General features: G+C 59.1%; 2 protein-coding genes across 2 annotated transcripts; both read left to right on the top strand.

Moving 5' to 3' along the window:
- Positions 1–1,080: 1,080 nt before the first annotated feature.
- LOC133339213 (semaphorin-6A-like) lies at positions 1,081–14,777 on the top strand. The gene is made up of 8 exons (XM_061547364.1): positions 1,081–1,176; positions 2,848–2,954; positions 4,544–4,649; positions 6,183–6,244; positions 12,086–12,148; positions 13,649–13,750; positions 14,258–14,278; positions 14,638–14,777. The coding sequence occupies exons 2-8, from the start codon at positions 2,849–2,851 to the stop codon at positions 14,775–14,777; spliced, it is 600 nt and encodes a 199-aa protein (XP_061403348.1). The 5' UTR covers positions 1,081–1,176; position 2,848.
- Positions 14,778–15,273: 496 nt separating this feature from the next.
- On the top strand, positions 15,274–16,443 carry LOC133339216 (semaphorin-6A-like; the record flags this gene model as incomplete). The annotated part of the gene is made up of 3 exons (XM_061547368.1): positions 15,274–15,384; positions 15,568–15,797; positions 16,313–16,443. Coding segments are annotated over exons 1-3 (370 nt in total), but the record flags the coding sequence as incomplete, so codon positions are not given.
- Between the last annotated feature and the right edge of the window lie 339 nt (positions 16,444–16,782).

Here is a 16,782-nt window from a genome sequence, read left to right as displayed (position 1 = left end):
AGTGATTGTGGTGTGTGTGGGTGTTTGCGGTGGTGGCGGTGGTGGCCGTGGTATGACGGTGGTGAGTGGTGCGACTGGCGTGTGTGTTCGTGGTGAGTGGTAGTTGTGGTGTTGTGTGTGTGCACAAAACACACACAATACACACACAATACACACACACGCACATCCCAACACTCCCCACCCCCGCCATACACACACCCCAGACACACACCCCAGACGCACACCCAGACACACAAAGACAAGGTTCCCCCGTGAAGCCTTCACAGACTGTGGGGGCAATAAAGGCACGGCACATGATAGGGTGGGTGGCTAGCACCACGCCCGACCACCTTTGTATCCCGAGTGGCTACACCTACACATTGCAACAGGTACTCATTCGAGGCTGAGTTGACCTTGGGGAGGCCCAGAACCGGTTCAGATAAGATAATCATCACCGGTGTTGGTGGCCGTGAGCGAGAATCGAACTCAGGCCGCCGGGTTCGTAGCGCAACGTAGCGCTAACCACTGCACCACCGCTCCCCTCACACACAAAAGACAAAGATTCACCGTATAGCCTGGACAGACTGTTGGGGCAAGTGGTGTTAGCGAGCACCTCCCTTCACACGCACGCGCACACACACACGCACCCGTACAACCCAGGTCTCATCTCTGCACCTGCTCCCTCTCTCTGATGCTGCAGATGGTTCCCTCCCCCCTCCATCCCCTACCACCCCCTCCCCCCCTGTCTCTCACTCCCCCGTCATCACCCCCCCCCCGCTCCTCCTTTCACCCCCCCTCCCCCTCCTCTCCCAAATCCCCTCCGCGGACGCGTGGAGCTCATCTCGGGGCGGAGCCGCTCATCCCGTGGTGGGGGGTCAGAGGGGAGGGGGGAGAGTCGGGATTGGGGGGACGAGGGGGAGGGGAGTCAGGATTGGGGGGGGCAGTGGGGGGGGGGGCTGTGGGGGGAGCTGCACCGTGCAGCCGCTGCCGTCACTCGAATGCGGCTCCACTCTCCGCGATCTCATCTCCACCTCCTCATAACAATCCTCCTCGCCATCTCCTCCTATCCTCTCTCCCCTCATCTCCCCCCCATCTCCCCTCATCTCCCCCCATCTCCCCCCATCTCCCCTCATCTCCCCTCATCTCCTCTCTCCCCGCATCTGTCGACGCTCCGTGTCTGCGACTTCGCGAGCCCAGGTGAATCGGTGGGAACCGGGAGCCTGCGTCTGCCTCCTTGTGTCTTGAGCTCTCCGTGTCTCTGTCTCCCCCTGTGTCTCTGTCTCGTGTCTGTCTCTCTGTCCTGTCTCCCTGCCTCTCCCCTGTCTCTCTGTCTCGTGTCTGTCTCTCTGTCTCTCCGTGTCTGTCTCTCTGTGTCACTGCCTCCCTGTGTCTTGAGCTCTCCGTGTCTCTGTCTTCCCGTCTCTCTGTCCCGTGTCTGTCTCTCTGTCCTGTCTCCCTGTGTCTCTCCCCTGTCTCTCCCCTGTCTCTCTGTCTCGTGTCTGTCTCTCTGTCTCTCCGTGTCTGTCTCTCTGTGTCACTGCCTCCCTGTGCCTTGAGCTCCTCGTGTCTCTGTCTCTCTGTCTCTCCCCTGTCTCTCTGTCTCGTGTCTGTCTCCCTGTGTCTCTCCCCTGTTTCTCTGTCTCGTGTCTGTCTCCTTTTGTCTATCCCCTGTCTCTCCCCTGTCTCCCTGTGTCTATCCCTGTTTCTCTGTCTCGTGTCTGTTTCTCCGTGTCACTGTCTCCCTGTGTCTATGTGCCGTATCCCTGTCTCCCTGTCCCGTGCCTCTGACTCTGTGTCTCTGTCTCTCCAATGTCTCTGTCTCTCCAATGTCTCTCGTCTCGTCGTCTCTGGCGCTCCTCAAGTGTCGGCATTGTTTCGACACTCACCCCTTCCTCACCCTCTCATCATTCAACCCCTAAACCCTCACCCGTCACTCACCCTCTCAGCATCCTCCCCTTCCATCACCCCTCACCTCGTCACCCTCTCAGCATTCTCCCCTTCCATCACCCCTCACCTCGTCACCCTCTTAACATTCACTCACTCCCTCACCCTCTCAAATTCCACCCCCTTCACTCACCCCTCACCCTTTCAACATTCACCCTTTCACTCACCCTCACCCCCTCACCCTATCAACATTCACCCTCCCCTCACCCCTCACCCCTTCCCTCACCGCTCACCCCATAGTCGATAAGTAATTTCACAGAGCAAACAGCGGGAGGCGCCCAAGGCGAGGCTGGAATGCTGATGCCCCAGTGGTCGATGTGCGCGTGGTGATGTTGGGTGATGTTGGGTGATGTTTCTGTGTTGATGTTGGGGTGATGTTGATGTCCCAGTGGCCGATGTGCGCGTGGTGATGTTGGGTGATGTTTCTGTGTTGATGTTGGGGTGATGTTGATGTCCCAGTGGCCCATGTGCGGATGTGCGCGTGGCGATGTTGGGTGATGTTGAGGTGATGTTTATGTGTTGATGTTGAGGTGATGTTGGTATATCAGTGGTCGATGTGCGCGTGGTGATGTTGGGTGATGTTGGGTGATGTTTCTGTGTTCATGTTGAGGTGATGTTGATGTCCCAGTGGTCGATGTGCCTATCTGTGTGTGTGTTGATGTTGGGGGATGTTGATGTGGCGATGTTGTGATGGTGATAATGTACTGATGTGTGGTAATGTCAGGGGATATTATGGTGATGTGATGCTGTTTGTGCGGTCGTGATGTTGTGTTGATGTTGTGTTGATGTTGTACGTGGTGATATTCGCGAATGTTGTGATGATGTTGCAGTGACGTCTGCATGGTAATGAGGTGTGTGTGTGTTGTGGTAATGCTGTGTTGATGTTAACGATGTTGATGGTGTGGGGGCGGTGATGTTGGTCAGCATGGCGGCCCCTTCTCTCTGCCTGCTGGTGCTGCTGCTCGCCGTCTCCCGCGCTCTCCACGCGTTCCCTGCCGACGTCGACCCCATCACCATCACTGTCGGCAGAGGTGAGGCATGCTCACCCCATCTCACCCCTCGCCTCACTCACTCACCCCGCCCCTCACTCACCCCGAGCCTCACTCACCCAGAGCCTCACTCACTCACACCGCGCCTCACTCACCCGAGCCCCACTCACCCAGAGCCTCACTCACCCAGAGCCTCACTCACCCCGCCCCTCACTCACCCCGCCCCTCACTCACCCAGAGCCTCACTCACCCCGCCCCTCACTCACCCAGAGCCTCACTCACCCCGCCCCTCACTCACCCCGCCCCTCACTCACCCAGAGCCTCACTCACCCCGAGCCTCACTCACCCCGCCCCTCACTCACCCCGCCCCTCACTCACCCCGAGCCTCACTCACTCACCCCGCCCCTCACTCACCCCGCCCCTCACTCACCCCGAGCCTCACTCACCCAGAGCCTCACTCACCCCGCCCCTCACTCACCCCGCCCCTCACTCACCCAGAGCCTCACTCACCCCGCCCCTCACTCACCCCGAGCCTCACTCACCCCGAGCCACACTCACTCACCCCGCCCCTCACTCACCCCGAGCCCCACTCACCCAAAGCCTCACTCACCCCGCCCCTCACTCACCCCGCCCCTCACTCACCCCGAGCCTCACTCACCCCGAGGAGCCTCACTCACTCAGCTTTCGCACAGAGCCACAGAGTGAAACCACACATGAGTGGCGGGACGGCAGCAGCCAGAACCGGCGCGCGCTACTAACAATTGCCCGCGCTCTGCGGTCCTGTATTGGGATGTTTCGACCCCAACTATTTCATGAATGGAATTGTGCACATTTCCAGGGGCGATGCTGGGATCTGAAAGCACGCCCGGGTCTCCGTGCCGCTCCGCAAACGGTCGCGTCAGCGGTTCCCAAATTGGCACGCGGGTGGTGTCCCAACTTAGCCTGACCCCGGCTGACCCCCGGGGTACGCGCGCACGCACGCGCGCGCGTGTGGTGTGTGTCGCAGACACAAAAGCGTCGCAGGGGGAGCGGTGGCGCAGTGGTCGGCACGCTGGGCTACGAACCCGGCCACTCGAGTTCGATTCCCGCTCACCAACACCGGTGACGATTCTTTGAATCGGTTCTGGGCCTCGCCTAGGTGGACTCGGCCTCAAATCGGTTACACGGTGCTATGTGTGAACATCGCCGATGGGGAGACAAAGGCGTGGTGTTGGCCACCCACCCCCTCGTGTGCCGTGCCGGCCTTCATAGGCGCTGCTTGCTAACAGCACTTGCCCCAACAGGCTGTTGCAGGCTATACGGGGGATCTTTGCATTTTGTAGCAGACGCAGGAGCGTCGGTAGGGGAGCGGTGGCGCAGTGGTTAGCGCACTGCGCAGAGAATGATCACGCACGTCAGTGACGAATATTTGAACCGGTTCCTGGACCCTCCTCTAGGGCGACTCAGCCATTAATGAGTACAAGGTGTGGTGTGTACACATCACGACTGGGGAGACAAAGGCGGCCGGGCGTGGCGCTGGCAACACCGCCCCGATTCTCGCGTTGTGTTTGGCCAATCATGGGCGCTCGCTGACTGCACTTGCCCCAACAGTCTGTGGAGGCTTTCACGGGGGATCTTTGTCTGTGTCACAGACAGCGAGAGTCTCCCCGTGTTCCTGGGAGAGGACGACTCCACCAACAGCAGCCTCAACGTCCAGCTGCTGCTCCTGATCGGAGCACGCCTGCTCATAGCAGGGCGGTATGGCCTCACACAGGCACCGCTCACTTCACAGGCACCACCCACTTCACACAGGCACCACCCACTTCACACAGACACCACCCACTTCACACAGGCACCGCCCACTTCACACAGGCACCACCCACTTCACACAGGCACCACCCACTTCACACAGGCACCACCTACTTCACACAGGCACCGCCCACTTCACACAGGCACCACCCACTTCACACAGGCGCCACCCACTTCACACAGACACACCCACTTCACACAGGCACCACCCACTTCACACAGGCACCCACCTACTTCACACAGGCACCGCCCACTTCACACAGGCACCACCCACTTCACACAGGCACCACCCACTTCACACAGGCACCACCCACTTCACACAGGCACGCCCACTTCACACAGGCACCACCCACTTCACACAGGCACCACCCACTTCACACAGGCACCACCTACTTCACACAGGCACCGCCCACTTCACACATGCACCACCCACTTCACACAGGCACCACCCACTTCACACAGGCACCACCCACTTCACACAGGCACCACCCATTTCACACAGGCACCACCCACTTCACACAGGCACCGCCCACTTCACATACACCACCCACTTCACACAGGCACCACCCACTTCACACAGGCACCACCCACTTCACACAGGCACCGCCCACTTCACACAGGCACCACCCACTTCACACAGGCACCACCCACTTCACACAGGCACCGCCCACTTCACACAGACACCGCCCACTTCACACAGGCACCACCCACTTCACACAGGCACCACCCACTTCACACAGGCACCACCCACTTCACACAGGCACCACCCACTTCACACAGGCACCACCCACTTCACACAGGCACCACCCACTTCACACGAGCACCTCCCACTTCACACAGGCACCACCCACTTCACCACAGGCACCACCCACTTCACACGAGCACCTCCCAATTCACACAGGCACCACCCAATCACACAGACACCGCCCACTTCACACAGGCACCACCCACTACTCACACGCACCTCCCACTTCACACAGGCACCGCCCACTTCACACAGGCACCACCCACTTCACACAGGCACCACCCACTTCACACAGGCACCGCCCACTTCACACAGACACCGCCCACTTCACACAGGCACCACCCACTTCACACAGGCACCACCCACTTCACACAGGCACCGCCCACTTCACACAGGCACCACCCACTTCATACAGACACCGCCCCACTTCACACAGGCACCGCCCACTTCACACAGGCACCACCCACTTCATACAGACACCGCCCACTTCACACAGGCACCGCCCACTTCACACAGGCACCACCCACTTCACACAGGCACCGCCCACTTCACACAGGCACCACCCACTTCACACAGGCACCGCCCACTTCACACAGGCACCGCCCACTTCACACAGACACCATCCACTTCACACAGACACCACCCACTTCACACAGGCACCGCCCACTTCACACAGGCACCGCCCACTTCACACAGGCGTCACCCGGCACTCACGCGAATGTCTCTGCTCCTCACAGGGACCACGTGTTCACTGTGGATCTTGAGCCGCCCCGTGCATGGCGCCATCACCCACAGCGCGGTGAGCTGCAGTGAGGGGTGTGGGGTCACGGTGGTGAGTGGGTGTGGGGCACGGCGGGTGAGGGGTGTGGGTCACGGGTGAGGGGAGTGGGGTCACGGGTGAGGGGAGTGGGGTCACGGTGAGGGGTGTGGGGTCGGTGGTGAGGGGTTGTGTGGTCTTCGGTGAGGGGTGTTGGGGTCGGCGGTGAGGGGCTGTGGGGTCGGCGGGTTGAGGGGTGTGGGGTCGGCGGTGAGGGGTGTGTGGGTCGGCGGTGAGGGGTGTGGGGTCGGTGCGGTGATGGGGTCACGGCGGTGATGCGAGCGTCAGGGGCGAGGTGGTGCAATGGAGAGCGGTGGCGCAGCGGTTAGCGCACTGGCGCTACGGAAAACGGCGGCCCGAGTTCGATTCCCCGCTCACGACCAATAACTGTGGCGATATTTGAACCGGTCCTGCCGGGACCTCCCCTAGGTCGACTCAGCCTTGAATGAGTGCAGTAGCTGGTGTGTGTAAATATTAGCACTGGGGAGACAAAGGCGGTCGGGCGTGGTGATGGCCACATCACCGCCTCGTGTGGCAATTGCCCCAACAGCCTGTCCAGGGAATGTTTGTGGGAGTGGGGGGGGAGGGGGGGAGGGGGGGAGGGGGGGTGAGGGTGTGTGATGGGTGATGGTGTGATGGTGTGATGGTGTGATGGTGTGATGGTGTGATGGTGTGAGAGTGAGAGGTGAGGGTGTGAGAGTGAGAGGTGAGGGTGAGGGTGTGATGGTGTGATGGTGTGAGGGTGTGATGGTGTGAGGGTGTGATGGTGTGATGGTGTGATGGTGTGAGTGAGAGGTGAGGGTGTGAGAGTGAGAGGTGAGGGTGAGGGTGTGATGGTGTGATGGTGTGATGGTGTGATGGTGTGATGGTGTGATGGTGTGAGGGTGAGAGGTGAGGGTGAGGGTGTGATGGTGTGATGGTGTGATGGTGTTGAGGGTGTGATGGTGTGATGGTGTGATGGTGTGATGGTGTGATGGTGTGAGAGTGAGAGGTGAGGGTGTGAGAGGGAGAGGTGAGGGTGAGGGTGTGATGGTGTGATGGTGTGATGGTGTGATGGGTGTGATGGTGTGAGGGTGAGAGGTGAGGGTGAGGGTTGTGATGGTGTGATGGTGTGATGGTGTGAGGGTGTGATGGTGTGATGGTGTGATGGTGTGATGGTGTGATGGTGTGATGGTGTGAGAGTGAGAGGTGAGGGTGTGAGAGTGAGAGGTGAGGGTGAGGGTGTGATGGTTTGTGATGGTGTGATGGTGTGATGGTGTGAGGGTGAGAGGTGAGGGTGAGGGTGTGATGGTGTGATGGTGTGATGGTGTGAGGGTGTGATGGTGTGAGGGTGTGATGGTGTGATGGTGTGATGGGTGTGATGGTGTGAGAGTGAGAGGTGAGGGTGATGGTGTGATGGTGTGATGGTGTGATGGTGTGATGGTGTGATGGTGTGAGGGTGAGAGGTGAGGGTGAGGGTGTGATGGTGTGAGGGTGTGATGGGTGAGGGTGAGGGTGTGATGGTGTGAGGGTGTGATGGTGTGAGGGTGAGGGTGTGACGGTGTGAGGGTGTGATGGTGTGAGGGTGAGGGTGTGATGGTGTGAGGGTGATGGTGTGATGGTGTGAGAGTGAGAGGTGAGGGTGTGATGTGTGATGGTGTGATGTGTGGTGATGGTGTGATGGTGAGGGTGTGATGGTGTGATGGTGAGGGGTGTGATGGTGTGATGGTGTGATGGTGTGAGGGTGAGGGTGTGATGGTGTGAGGGTGTGATGGTGTGAGGGTGAGAGAGTGAGAGGAGAGGGTGAGGGTGTGATGGTGTGAGGGTGTGATGGTGTGAGGGTGATGGTGTGAGGGTGAGAGAGTGAGAGGTGAGGGTGAGGGTGTGATGGTGTGAGGGTGTGATGGTGTGAGGGTGTGATGGTGTGAGGGTGTGATGGTGTGAGGGTGAGGGTGTGATGGTGTGAGAGTGAGAGGTGAGGGTGAGGGTGTGATGGTGTGAGGGTGTGATGGTGTGAGGGTGTGATGGTGTGAGGGTGTGATGGTGTGAGGGTGAGGGTGTGACGGTGTGAGGGTGTGATGGTGTGAGGGTGAGGGTGTGATGGTGTGAGGGTGTGATGGTGTGATGGTGTGATGGTGTGAGAGTGAGAGGTGAGGGTGTGATGGTGTGATGGTGTGATGGTGTGATGGTGTGATGTGTGATGGTGGGGTGTGATGGTGTGATGGTGAGGGTGTGATGGTGATGGTGTGATGGTGTGAGGGTGAGGGTGTGATGGTGTGAGGGTGTGATGGTGTGAGGGTGAGAGAGAGTGAGAGGTGAGGGTGGGGGTGTGATGGTGTGAGGGTGTGATGGTGTGAGGGTGTGATGGTGTGAGGGTGAGAGAGTGAGGTGAGGGTGAGGGTGTGATGGTGTGAGGGTGTGATGGTGTGAGGGTGTGTGATGGTGTGAGGGGTGATGGTGGTGAGGGTGAGGGTGTGATGGTGTGAGAGTGAGAGGTGAGGGTGAGGGTGTGATGGTGTGAGAGTGGAGAGGTGATCGGGTGAGGGTGTGATGGTGTGATGGTGTGATGGTGTGATGGTGTGATGGTGTGATGGTGTGATGGTGAGGGTGTGATGGTGTGATGGTGAGGGTGTGATGGTGTGATGGATGTGATGGTTCGGTGTGATGGTGTTATGGTGTGAGGGTGAGGGTGTGATGGTGTGAGGGTGTTGATTGGTGTGAGTGGTGAGAGAGTGAGACGGTGAGAGTGAGGGTTGTGATGGTGTGAGGGTGTGATGGTGTGAGGGTGTGAGGTGTGTGTGAGTGTGAGAGATGGAGAGGTGAGGGTGAGGGTGTTGATGGTGTGAGGGTGTGGATGGTGTGAGGGTGTGCTGGTGTGAGGGTGTGTGATGGTGTGAGGGTGAGGGGTGATATGGGGATGAGAGTGAGATGTGCGAGGGTGAGGGTTGTGATGGTGTGCGAGGTGAGGGTGGATGGGTGATGTTGTGATGGTGTGAGAGGTGAGGGTGATGGTGTGATGGTGTGATGTGTGTGATGGTGTGATGGTGTGATGGTTGTGATGGGAGTTTGATAGGTGTGATGGTGATGGGTTGATGGTTGTGATGGTTGTGTGATGGTGTCGAGGGTGAGAGAGTTGGTCAAATTGTGATGGGTGACGGGTATGTGATGGTGTGCGGGTGTAGATGATTGAGCGTGTGAGGGTGTGGGCTGGTGTGATGGTGTGAGAGAGTTGATGGTGTTGAGGGTGTGATGGTCTTTTGTGAGAGTTGAGGAGTTGCAGGGTGTGAGGGTGTTGATGGTTTGAGAGTGCGAAGGTCGAGGGTTTTGAGGGTGTGATGGCTGTGGAGAGTGGAGAGGTCTGAGGGTGAGGGTGTGATGGTTTGAGAGTGAGGAGGCTGGAGGGTGAGGGTTGTGATGGATGTTTGAGAGTGCGAGGTGAGGGTGAGGGTGTGATGGTGTGAGAGTGAGAGGTGAGGGTGAGGGTGTGATGGTGTGAGAGTGAGAGGTGAGGGTGAGGGTGTGATGGTGTGAGAGTGAGAGGTGAGGGTGTGATGGTGTGAGGTGAGAGGTGAGGGTGAGGGTGTGATGGTGTGAGAGTGAGAGGTGAGGGTGAGGTGTGTGATGGTGTGAGAGTGAGAGGTGAGGGTGAGGGTGTGATGGTGTGAGAGTGAGAGGTGAGGGTGAGGGTGTGATGGTGTGAGAGTGAGAGGTGAGGGTGAGGGTGTGATGGTGTGAGAGTGAGAGGTGAGGGTGAGGGTGTGATGGTGTGAGAGTGAGAGGTGAGGGTGAGGGTGTGATGGTGTGAGAGTGAGAGGTGAGGGTGAGGGTGTGATGGTGTGAGAGTGAGAGGTGAGGGTGAGGGTGTGATGGTGTGAGAGTGAGAGGTGAGGGTGAGGGTGTGTGATGGTGTGAGAGAGTGAAGGTGAGGGTGAGGGTGTGATGGTGTGAGAGTGAGAGGTGAGGGTGAGGGTGTGATGGTGTGAGAGTGAGAGGTGAGGGTGTTGATGGTGTGATGGTGTGATGGTGTGAGTGAGGGGTGATGGTGTGAGAGTGAGAGGTGAGGGTGTGATGGTGTGAGAGTGAGAGGTGAGGGTGAGGGTGTGATGGTGATGGTGTGAGGGTGTGAGGGTGAGGGTGTGATGGTGTGATGGTGTGATGGTGTGAGAGTGAGAGGTGAGGGTGAGGGTGTGTGATGTGTGAGAGTGAGAGGTGAGGGTGAGTGTGTGATGGTGTGAGGGTGAGGGTGTGATGGTGTGAGGTGAGGGTGAGGGTGTGATGGTGTGAGAGTGAGAGGTGAGGGTGAGGGTGTGATGGTGTGAGAGTGAGAGGTGAGTGTGTGATGGTGTGAGGTGGGGTGTGATGGTGTGAGGTGAGGGTGTGATGTGGTGTGATGGTGTGAGAGTGAGAGGTGAGGGTGAGGGTGTGATGGTGTGAGGGTGAGGGTGTGATGGTGTGAGAGTGAGGGTGTGATGGTGTGATGGTGTGAGAGTGAGAGGTGAGGGTGAGGGTGTGATGGTGTGAGGGTGAGGGTGTGATGGTGTGAGAGTGAGGGTGTGATGGTGTGATGGTGTGAGAGTGAGAGGTGAGGGTGTGATGGTGTGAGAGTGAGAGGTGAGGGTGAGGGTGTGATGGTGTGAGGGTGAGGGTGTGATGGTGTGAGAGTGAGGGTGTGATGGTGTGATGGTGTGAGAGTGAGAGGTGAGGGTGGGGTGTGATGGTGTGAGAGTGAGAGGTGAGGGTGTGATGGTGTGAGGGTGAGGGTGTGATGGTGTGAGAGTGAGGGTGTGATGGTGTGATGGTGTGAGTGAGAGGTGAGGGTGAGGGTGTGATGGTGTGAGGGTGAGGGTGTGATGGTGTGAGAGTGAGGGTGTGATGGTGTGATGGTGTGAGAGTGAGAGGTGAGGGTGAGGGTGTGATGGTGTGAGGTGAGGGTGTGATGGTGTGAGAGTGAGGGTGTGATGGTGTGATGGTGTGAGAGTGAGAGGTGAGGGTGAGGGTGTGATGGTGTGAGAGTGAGAGGTGAGGGTGAGGGTGTGATGGTGTGAGGGTGAGGGTGTGATGGTGTGAGAGTGAGGGTTGATGGTGTGATGGTGTGATGGTGTGAGAGTGAGAGGTGAGGGGAGGGTGTGATGGTGTGAGAGTGAGGGTGTGATGGTGTGAGAGTGAGGGTGTTGATGGTGTGAGAGTGAGGGTGTTGATGGTGTGATGGTGTGATGGTGTGAGAGTGAGAGGTGAGGGTGAGTGTGATGGTGTGAGAGTGAGGGTGTTGATGGTGTGAGGTGAGGGTGAGGGTGAGTGTGTGATGGTGTGAGAGTGAGGGTGTGATGGTGTGAGAGTGAGGGTGTTGATGGTGTGATGGTGTGAGAGTGAGAGGTGAGGGTGGTGTGTGATGGTGTGAGAGTGAGGGTGTTGATGGTGTGATGGTGTGAGAGTGAGAGGTGAGGTGAGGGTGTGTGATGGTGTGAGAGTGAGGGTGTGATGGTGTGATGGTGTGAGAGTGAGAGGTGAGGGTGTTGATGGTGTGATGGTGGAGAGTGATGGTGTGAGAGTGATGGTGTGAGAGTGAGGAGTGAGGGTGTTGATGGTGTGATGGTGTGAGAGTGAGAGGTCAGGGTGTTGATGGTGTGAGAGTGATGGTGTGATGTGTGAGAGTGAGGGGTTGATGGTGTGAGAGTGTGAGGGGTGAGGGTGAGTGTGTTGATGGTGTGATGGTGTGAGAGTGAGGAGTGAGGGTGTTGATGGTGTGATGGTGTGACTTGTGAGAGTGAGATGAGTGAGGAGCGTGGGGTGAGGAGCGTGATGGGTGAAGAGCGTGATGGGTGAGGAGTGTTTTTTTTATCGCAGAAGCTGACGTGGATGGCGGAGCGCCAGGAGGTGGACCGGTGTCTCATGAACGGCAAGACGGAGGTGAGGCCAGACGGCCACGAGGGCCCCTCTCTCACGGCTCAGGAGTCGCCAACCTGCGGCTCTTGAACACCCACTTCGTGACGCTCTTCATCAACATTCACCACCGTCTCGCATTCACCACGCAGTGCATTGCGGCTCGAGGAGTATTGAGGGTTTATTTTGTACCGAGTTTTGGTTGCCAACCCCTGGTCGTCACGGTGGATAGATGTTAACCCCCTCGCCTGGTACACAGGAGGTCGTGGGTTCGATCCCGACCCGGACACCTGCTGCTGTATATTTGGAGCTTGCGTGTCTCTCTCTCTCAACATCACGGTGGCTAGGAGATGTTAACTACCTCGCTGGTCTACAGGAGGGTCGTGGGTTCGATCCCAACCCCGACACCTGCTGCTGTATATTTGGAGTTTGCGTCTCTATCATCATCATCACGGTGGCTAGATGTTAACTACCTCGCTTGGTCTACAGGAGGTCGGGTTCGATCCCAACCCTGACACCTGCTGCTGTATATTTGGAGTTTGCGTGTCTCTCTTCCCGTGGTCGCGTGAATTTTTCTCCAGGTCCTCCGGTTTTTCCCCTCCACATTTAGAATCAACATCACGCGTTTAGAGCATTTCGCCGCTATAAATGTCCACGTGACAAGCCAATTCGTTGAGCTGTCACTTGCGATAGCCAGGTCGCTTCTTGAAAAGAGCGCTACGTAGCTCAGTGGGACCTTACCTGGGAAAATATTATTTTTAAAAAAAAACCAAATAGTCCGTATGAGCTCCCTCTTCGTCATAGCGCAGCGCGATCCTCGGGAAGGAAGTCGCTGCCGTGCATCACAGACACAGCCTGAGGTGCGTTCACAGCAGGGGGCGATGGCTGCTGTGTGATCTCGCCTAGGAGCACCCCCAGTGGCAGCAGTCCCTGTGTATTAGTCTGTCAGTTGAGTAACTCGCGCGGTGCTAACTTGTTGACATGTTGGCGACAGAAAAATTGGACCACGAATCCGGCGCACGTCGTTGGCCTACTCGTGCGAATGACGTCACGGGAATCTTTAACCGCCACGTGAATATCAGCCGCAGCATTGACCGGGGCGGCCGCCGGGCTCGCACCGCGAGCGTCTGCGAACGCGCGGTGAACGATGGGGCCGCCCCTGGGCCACCGCCCTTCGTGGCCGTTGGCAACGCGGGTGACACCGGCGTCACTCGGGTGACACCGGCGTCACGGGTGACACCGGCGTCACTCGGGGGAGACGATGAACCCAGCAGAGGCCCGAGTTCTATTCCCGCTCACGGCCGCCCACACCGGTGACGATTATCTGAACCTGTGCTGGGCATCCCCAATGTCGGCTCAGCCTTAAACGAGTACTTAGTGTGGTGTGTAAAAAGACAAAGGTGGCCGAGCATGGTGCTGGCCACCGCCCCCTCGTGTGCCTTGCCGGCTTTCACAGGTGCTGGCTAAACAGCCCTTGCCCCCAAAAGTCTGTGGAGGCTGTACGGGGGATGTTTGTCTTCACCGCAGGAGGAGTGTCACAACTTCATCAAGGTGGTTGCGCCACGAGGAGACGGACTCCTCTTTGTGTGCGGCACCAACGCATACAGCCCCACGTGCAGGAACTACCAGGTACTGCTGCCTGGGTCACACACACAGCAGTGACATACTCTCAGTGTCACCCACAGCAGTGTCACACACACACAGCAGTGTCACGCACAGCAGTGCACACACGGAGTGTCAGACACACAGCAGTGTCACGCAGTGTCTATTCTAGTGCCCCTGCGTGTGCGTGTGTGCGTTCGCGCGTGTGTGTGTGCGTGCGTGTGCGCGTGTGTGTCCGTGCGTGTCCGTGCATGTGTGTGCGCGTGTGTGTGCGCGTGTGTGTGTGTACGGTGTGTGCGTGTGTGTGTTGTGCGTACGTGTGTGTGCGTGTGCGTGTGTGCACGTGTGTGCGTGCACGTGTGTGTGTGCGTGTGTGCGCGTGTGTGTGTGCGCGTGTGTGTACGTGTGTGTGGTACGTGTGTGTGTGGTGTACGTGTGTGTACGTGTGTGTGTGCGTGGACAGCTGGCGGACCTGTCCTTCACTGTGGGGAGCAAACGAGTGGCCTCGCCAAGTGTCCCTTCGACCCCCGGCAGGGAGGGCGGCTGCCTTCGCAGGTCCGTGGGGTCGCAGCGACACGCCAGACACAGTGTGTTTGTGTGTGTGTACGTGTGCGGACGTGTGTACGTGCGGACGTGCGTGGGGGAGCGGTGGCAAAGTGGTGAGTGCACTGCGCGACTAGCCCGGCCACCCGAGTGCCATTCCGCTCACGGCCACCACACAGCGGTGGCGATTATCCGAACCGGTCCCGAGCCTCCCCTAGGTCGACTCAGCCTCAAATTAGCGCTTGGTACGGCGCTGGGGAGACAAAGGCGGCCGGGCGTGGTGTTTGCCACATCGTGGGTGCCGCTCGCCAACGGGCACTTGCCCCCCACGACAGGCGCGCTAGCTGGGGGACCTTTATCTGTGCGTGCAGGCGAGCGTCTCTACTCGGCCACGGCCGTGGACCCCCTGGGGGTGGACGCGGTGGTCTACGGGAGCCTGGCCCGGCCCCCCCTGCGCTCCCTCAAACTCGATCCAAGTGGTCTCAAGGGTACTGACCCCCCCCCCAACTGACCCCCCCCCTCACACCCCCCCCCCCCCCCCCCCCCCCCCACCCCCCTCACCCACCCACCCCCCCCCCCCCCCCCCCCCCCCCCCCCCCCCCCCCCACCCCCCCCACACTGACCCCCACCCACCCGCCTCACCCCCCCCCCTCACCAACCCCCCTCACTGACCCCTCACCCACCCTGCCCTCACCAACCCTCACCGACCCCCCCCCATCACCGACCCTCCCACCCTCACCAACCCCCCCCCTCACTAACCCCCCGCCCTCACTAACCCCCCTCCCTCACCGACCCCCCCCCCCCACCCTCACCGCCCGGCCCCCCCTGTGACGTGACACGACCTGCTCGTGTCAGGTCGTGTCACATCACGAGTACTGTGTCAAGGCAGGTGTGTGTGCGTGTCTGAGGTTGTGTTGTGTGTCACGCGTGTCGTGAGTCAACCGTGTGGTACGTCACGCGTGTCTTGTGTGTGGTACGTCACGCGTGTCTTGTGTGTGGTGCGTCACGCGTGTGCCGTGCGGTGCACAGAGCCCGTGTTCGTGAGGGTGCTGGAGCACGGGCAGCATGTCTACTTCTTCTTCACGGAGATCGCCGTTGAGCTCAGCTCCATGGGCAAGGTGACGCGCCCTTCACTCACACACACACGACACACATGGGCCTTCACTCACACACCGACACACACCGGCCTTCACTCACTCACTCACACACACACCAACACACCGGCTTTCATCATGGGTTCCTTCACTTGTGTAGGCGTGCTGACACAGGTGCGTCGCTGCCACCCCCCCCCCCCCCCCCAGGTGCTGTTCTCGCGCGTGGCGCGCGTCTGCAAGAGCGACGCGGGGGGCTCTCAGCGCGTGCTGGATGGCCACTGGAGCTCGTTCGTGAAGGCGCGACTCAACTGCTCGGTGGGGGGCGAGGCGCCGGGGGACGCCCCCTTCTACTTCAACGAGCTCCAGGGGGTCTCCGAGGTGCTCCACATCGGGGGTCGCGAGCTCGTGCTCGGGGTCTTCACCACCCCCCTCAACAGGTGCCCCCCCTCCACCCCGCCCACCCCCTCCACCCCCTCCACCCCACCCCCCTCCACCCCGACCCGGCCGTCACCCAGGCATCACTGCGCTGTCGAGGAGACGTTACCACCCTCGCCTGCCGCGAAGGAGCACGTGGGTTCGAGCCCCAGAGCCTGGCGATGCCCGCGGTATATTTGGAGCCCGCGTGTTCTCCCCGTTCTGCAGCTTGTGAATGCGAGATTGTGTTGGTGTGTTTGAGTGATCGAGTGTGGGAAGCGGTAGTGTGGTGGTTAGCGCGCTGCGCTATGAACCGGTGGCCCGAGTTCGATTCCTCCCCTAGGTCGATTCAGCCTCAAATGAGTGCCTGTTGCGGCGCGTAAACATCCCCACTAAGGGAGACAAAAGTGGCCGGCCGTGGTTCTGGCCACCCACCCCCGTGTGCCGTGCCGACCTCGCTAACAGCACTTGCCCCAGCAGTCTCCAAGAGGCTACACGGGGTAGCTTTGTCTTTACATGCGTGCGCGCGTGTGCGCAGCATCCACGGCTCGGCCGTGTGCGCGTTCGACATGGAGGACGTGGCCAGCACCTTCCAGGGCCGCTACTCGGAGCAGCGAGGGCCCGACGGCCCCTGGCTCGCCGTGCCGGAGGCCCGCACCCCACCCCCAGGTGCATCACAACACAGACCCGCCATCACACCGTGCCATCACACCACTCTCACACCACTCTCACACCACTCCCATCACACCTTACCATCACACCACTCCCATCACACCATACCATCACACCGTGCCATCACACCACTCCCATCACACCACTCCCATCACATCGTGCCATCATACCGTGCCATATTCTCAGGTTTTTTCGGTAAAGTCACGTAGGTAAAAAATAAAATTAAAAGTTAATAAAAGTAATAATGGAAATAAAATAAAATAATAAATCACGACGTTTCGGAGGCAACACAAGTCTCCGTTATCAGGTGGGACCGTCACAGCTTGATGCAGTAAT

The sequence above is a fragment of the Lethenteron reissneri genome, unplaced genomic scaffold, assembly GCF_015708825.2.
Source record: "Lethenteron reissneri isolate LAM-NWPU_2019-01 unplaced genomic scaffold, ASM1570882v1 scaffold_1663, whole genome shotgun sequence".
Classification (NCBI taxonomy): Eukaryota; Metazoa; Chordata; class Hyperoartia; order Petromyzontiformes; family Petromyzontidae; genus Lethenteron; species Lethenteron reissneri.
The sequence above is the reverse complement of the archived record's forward strand: the minus strand, read 5'-3'. Positions and strand labels throughout refer to the sequence as shown.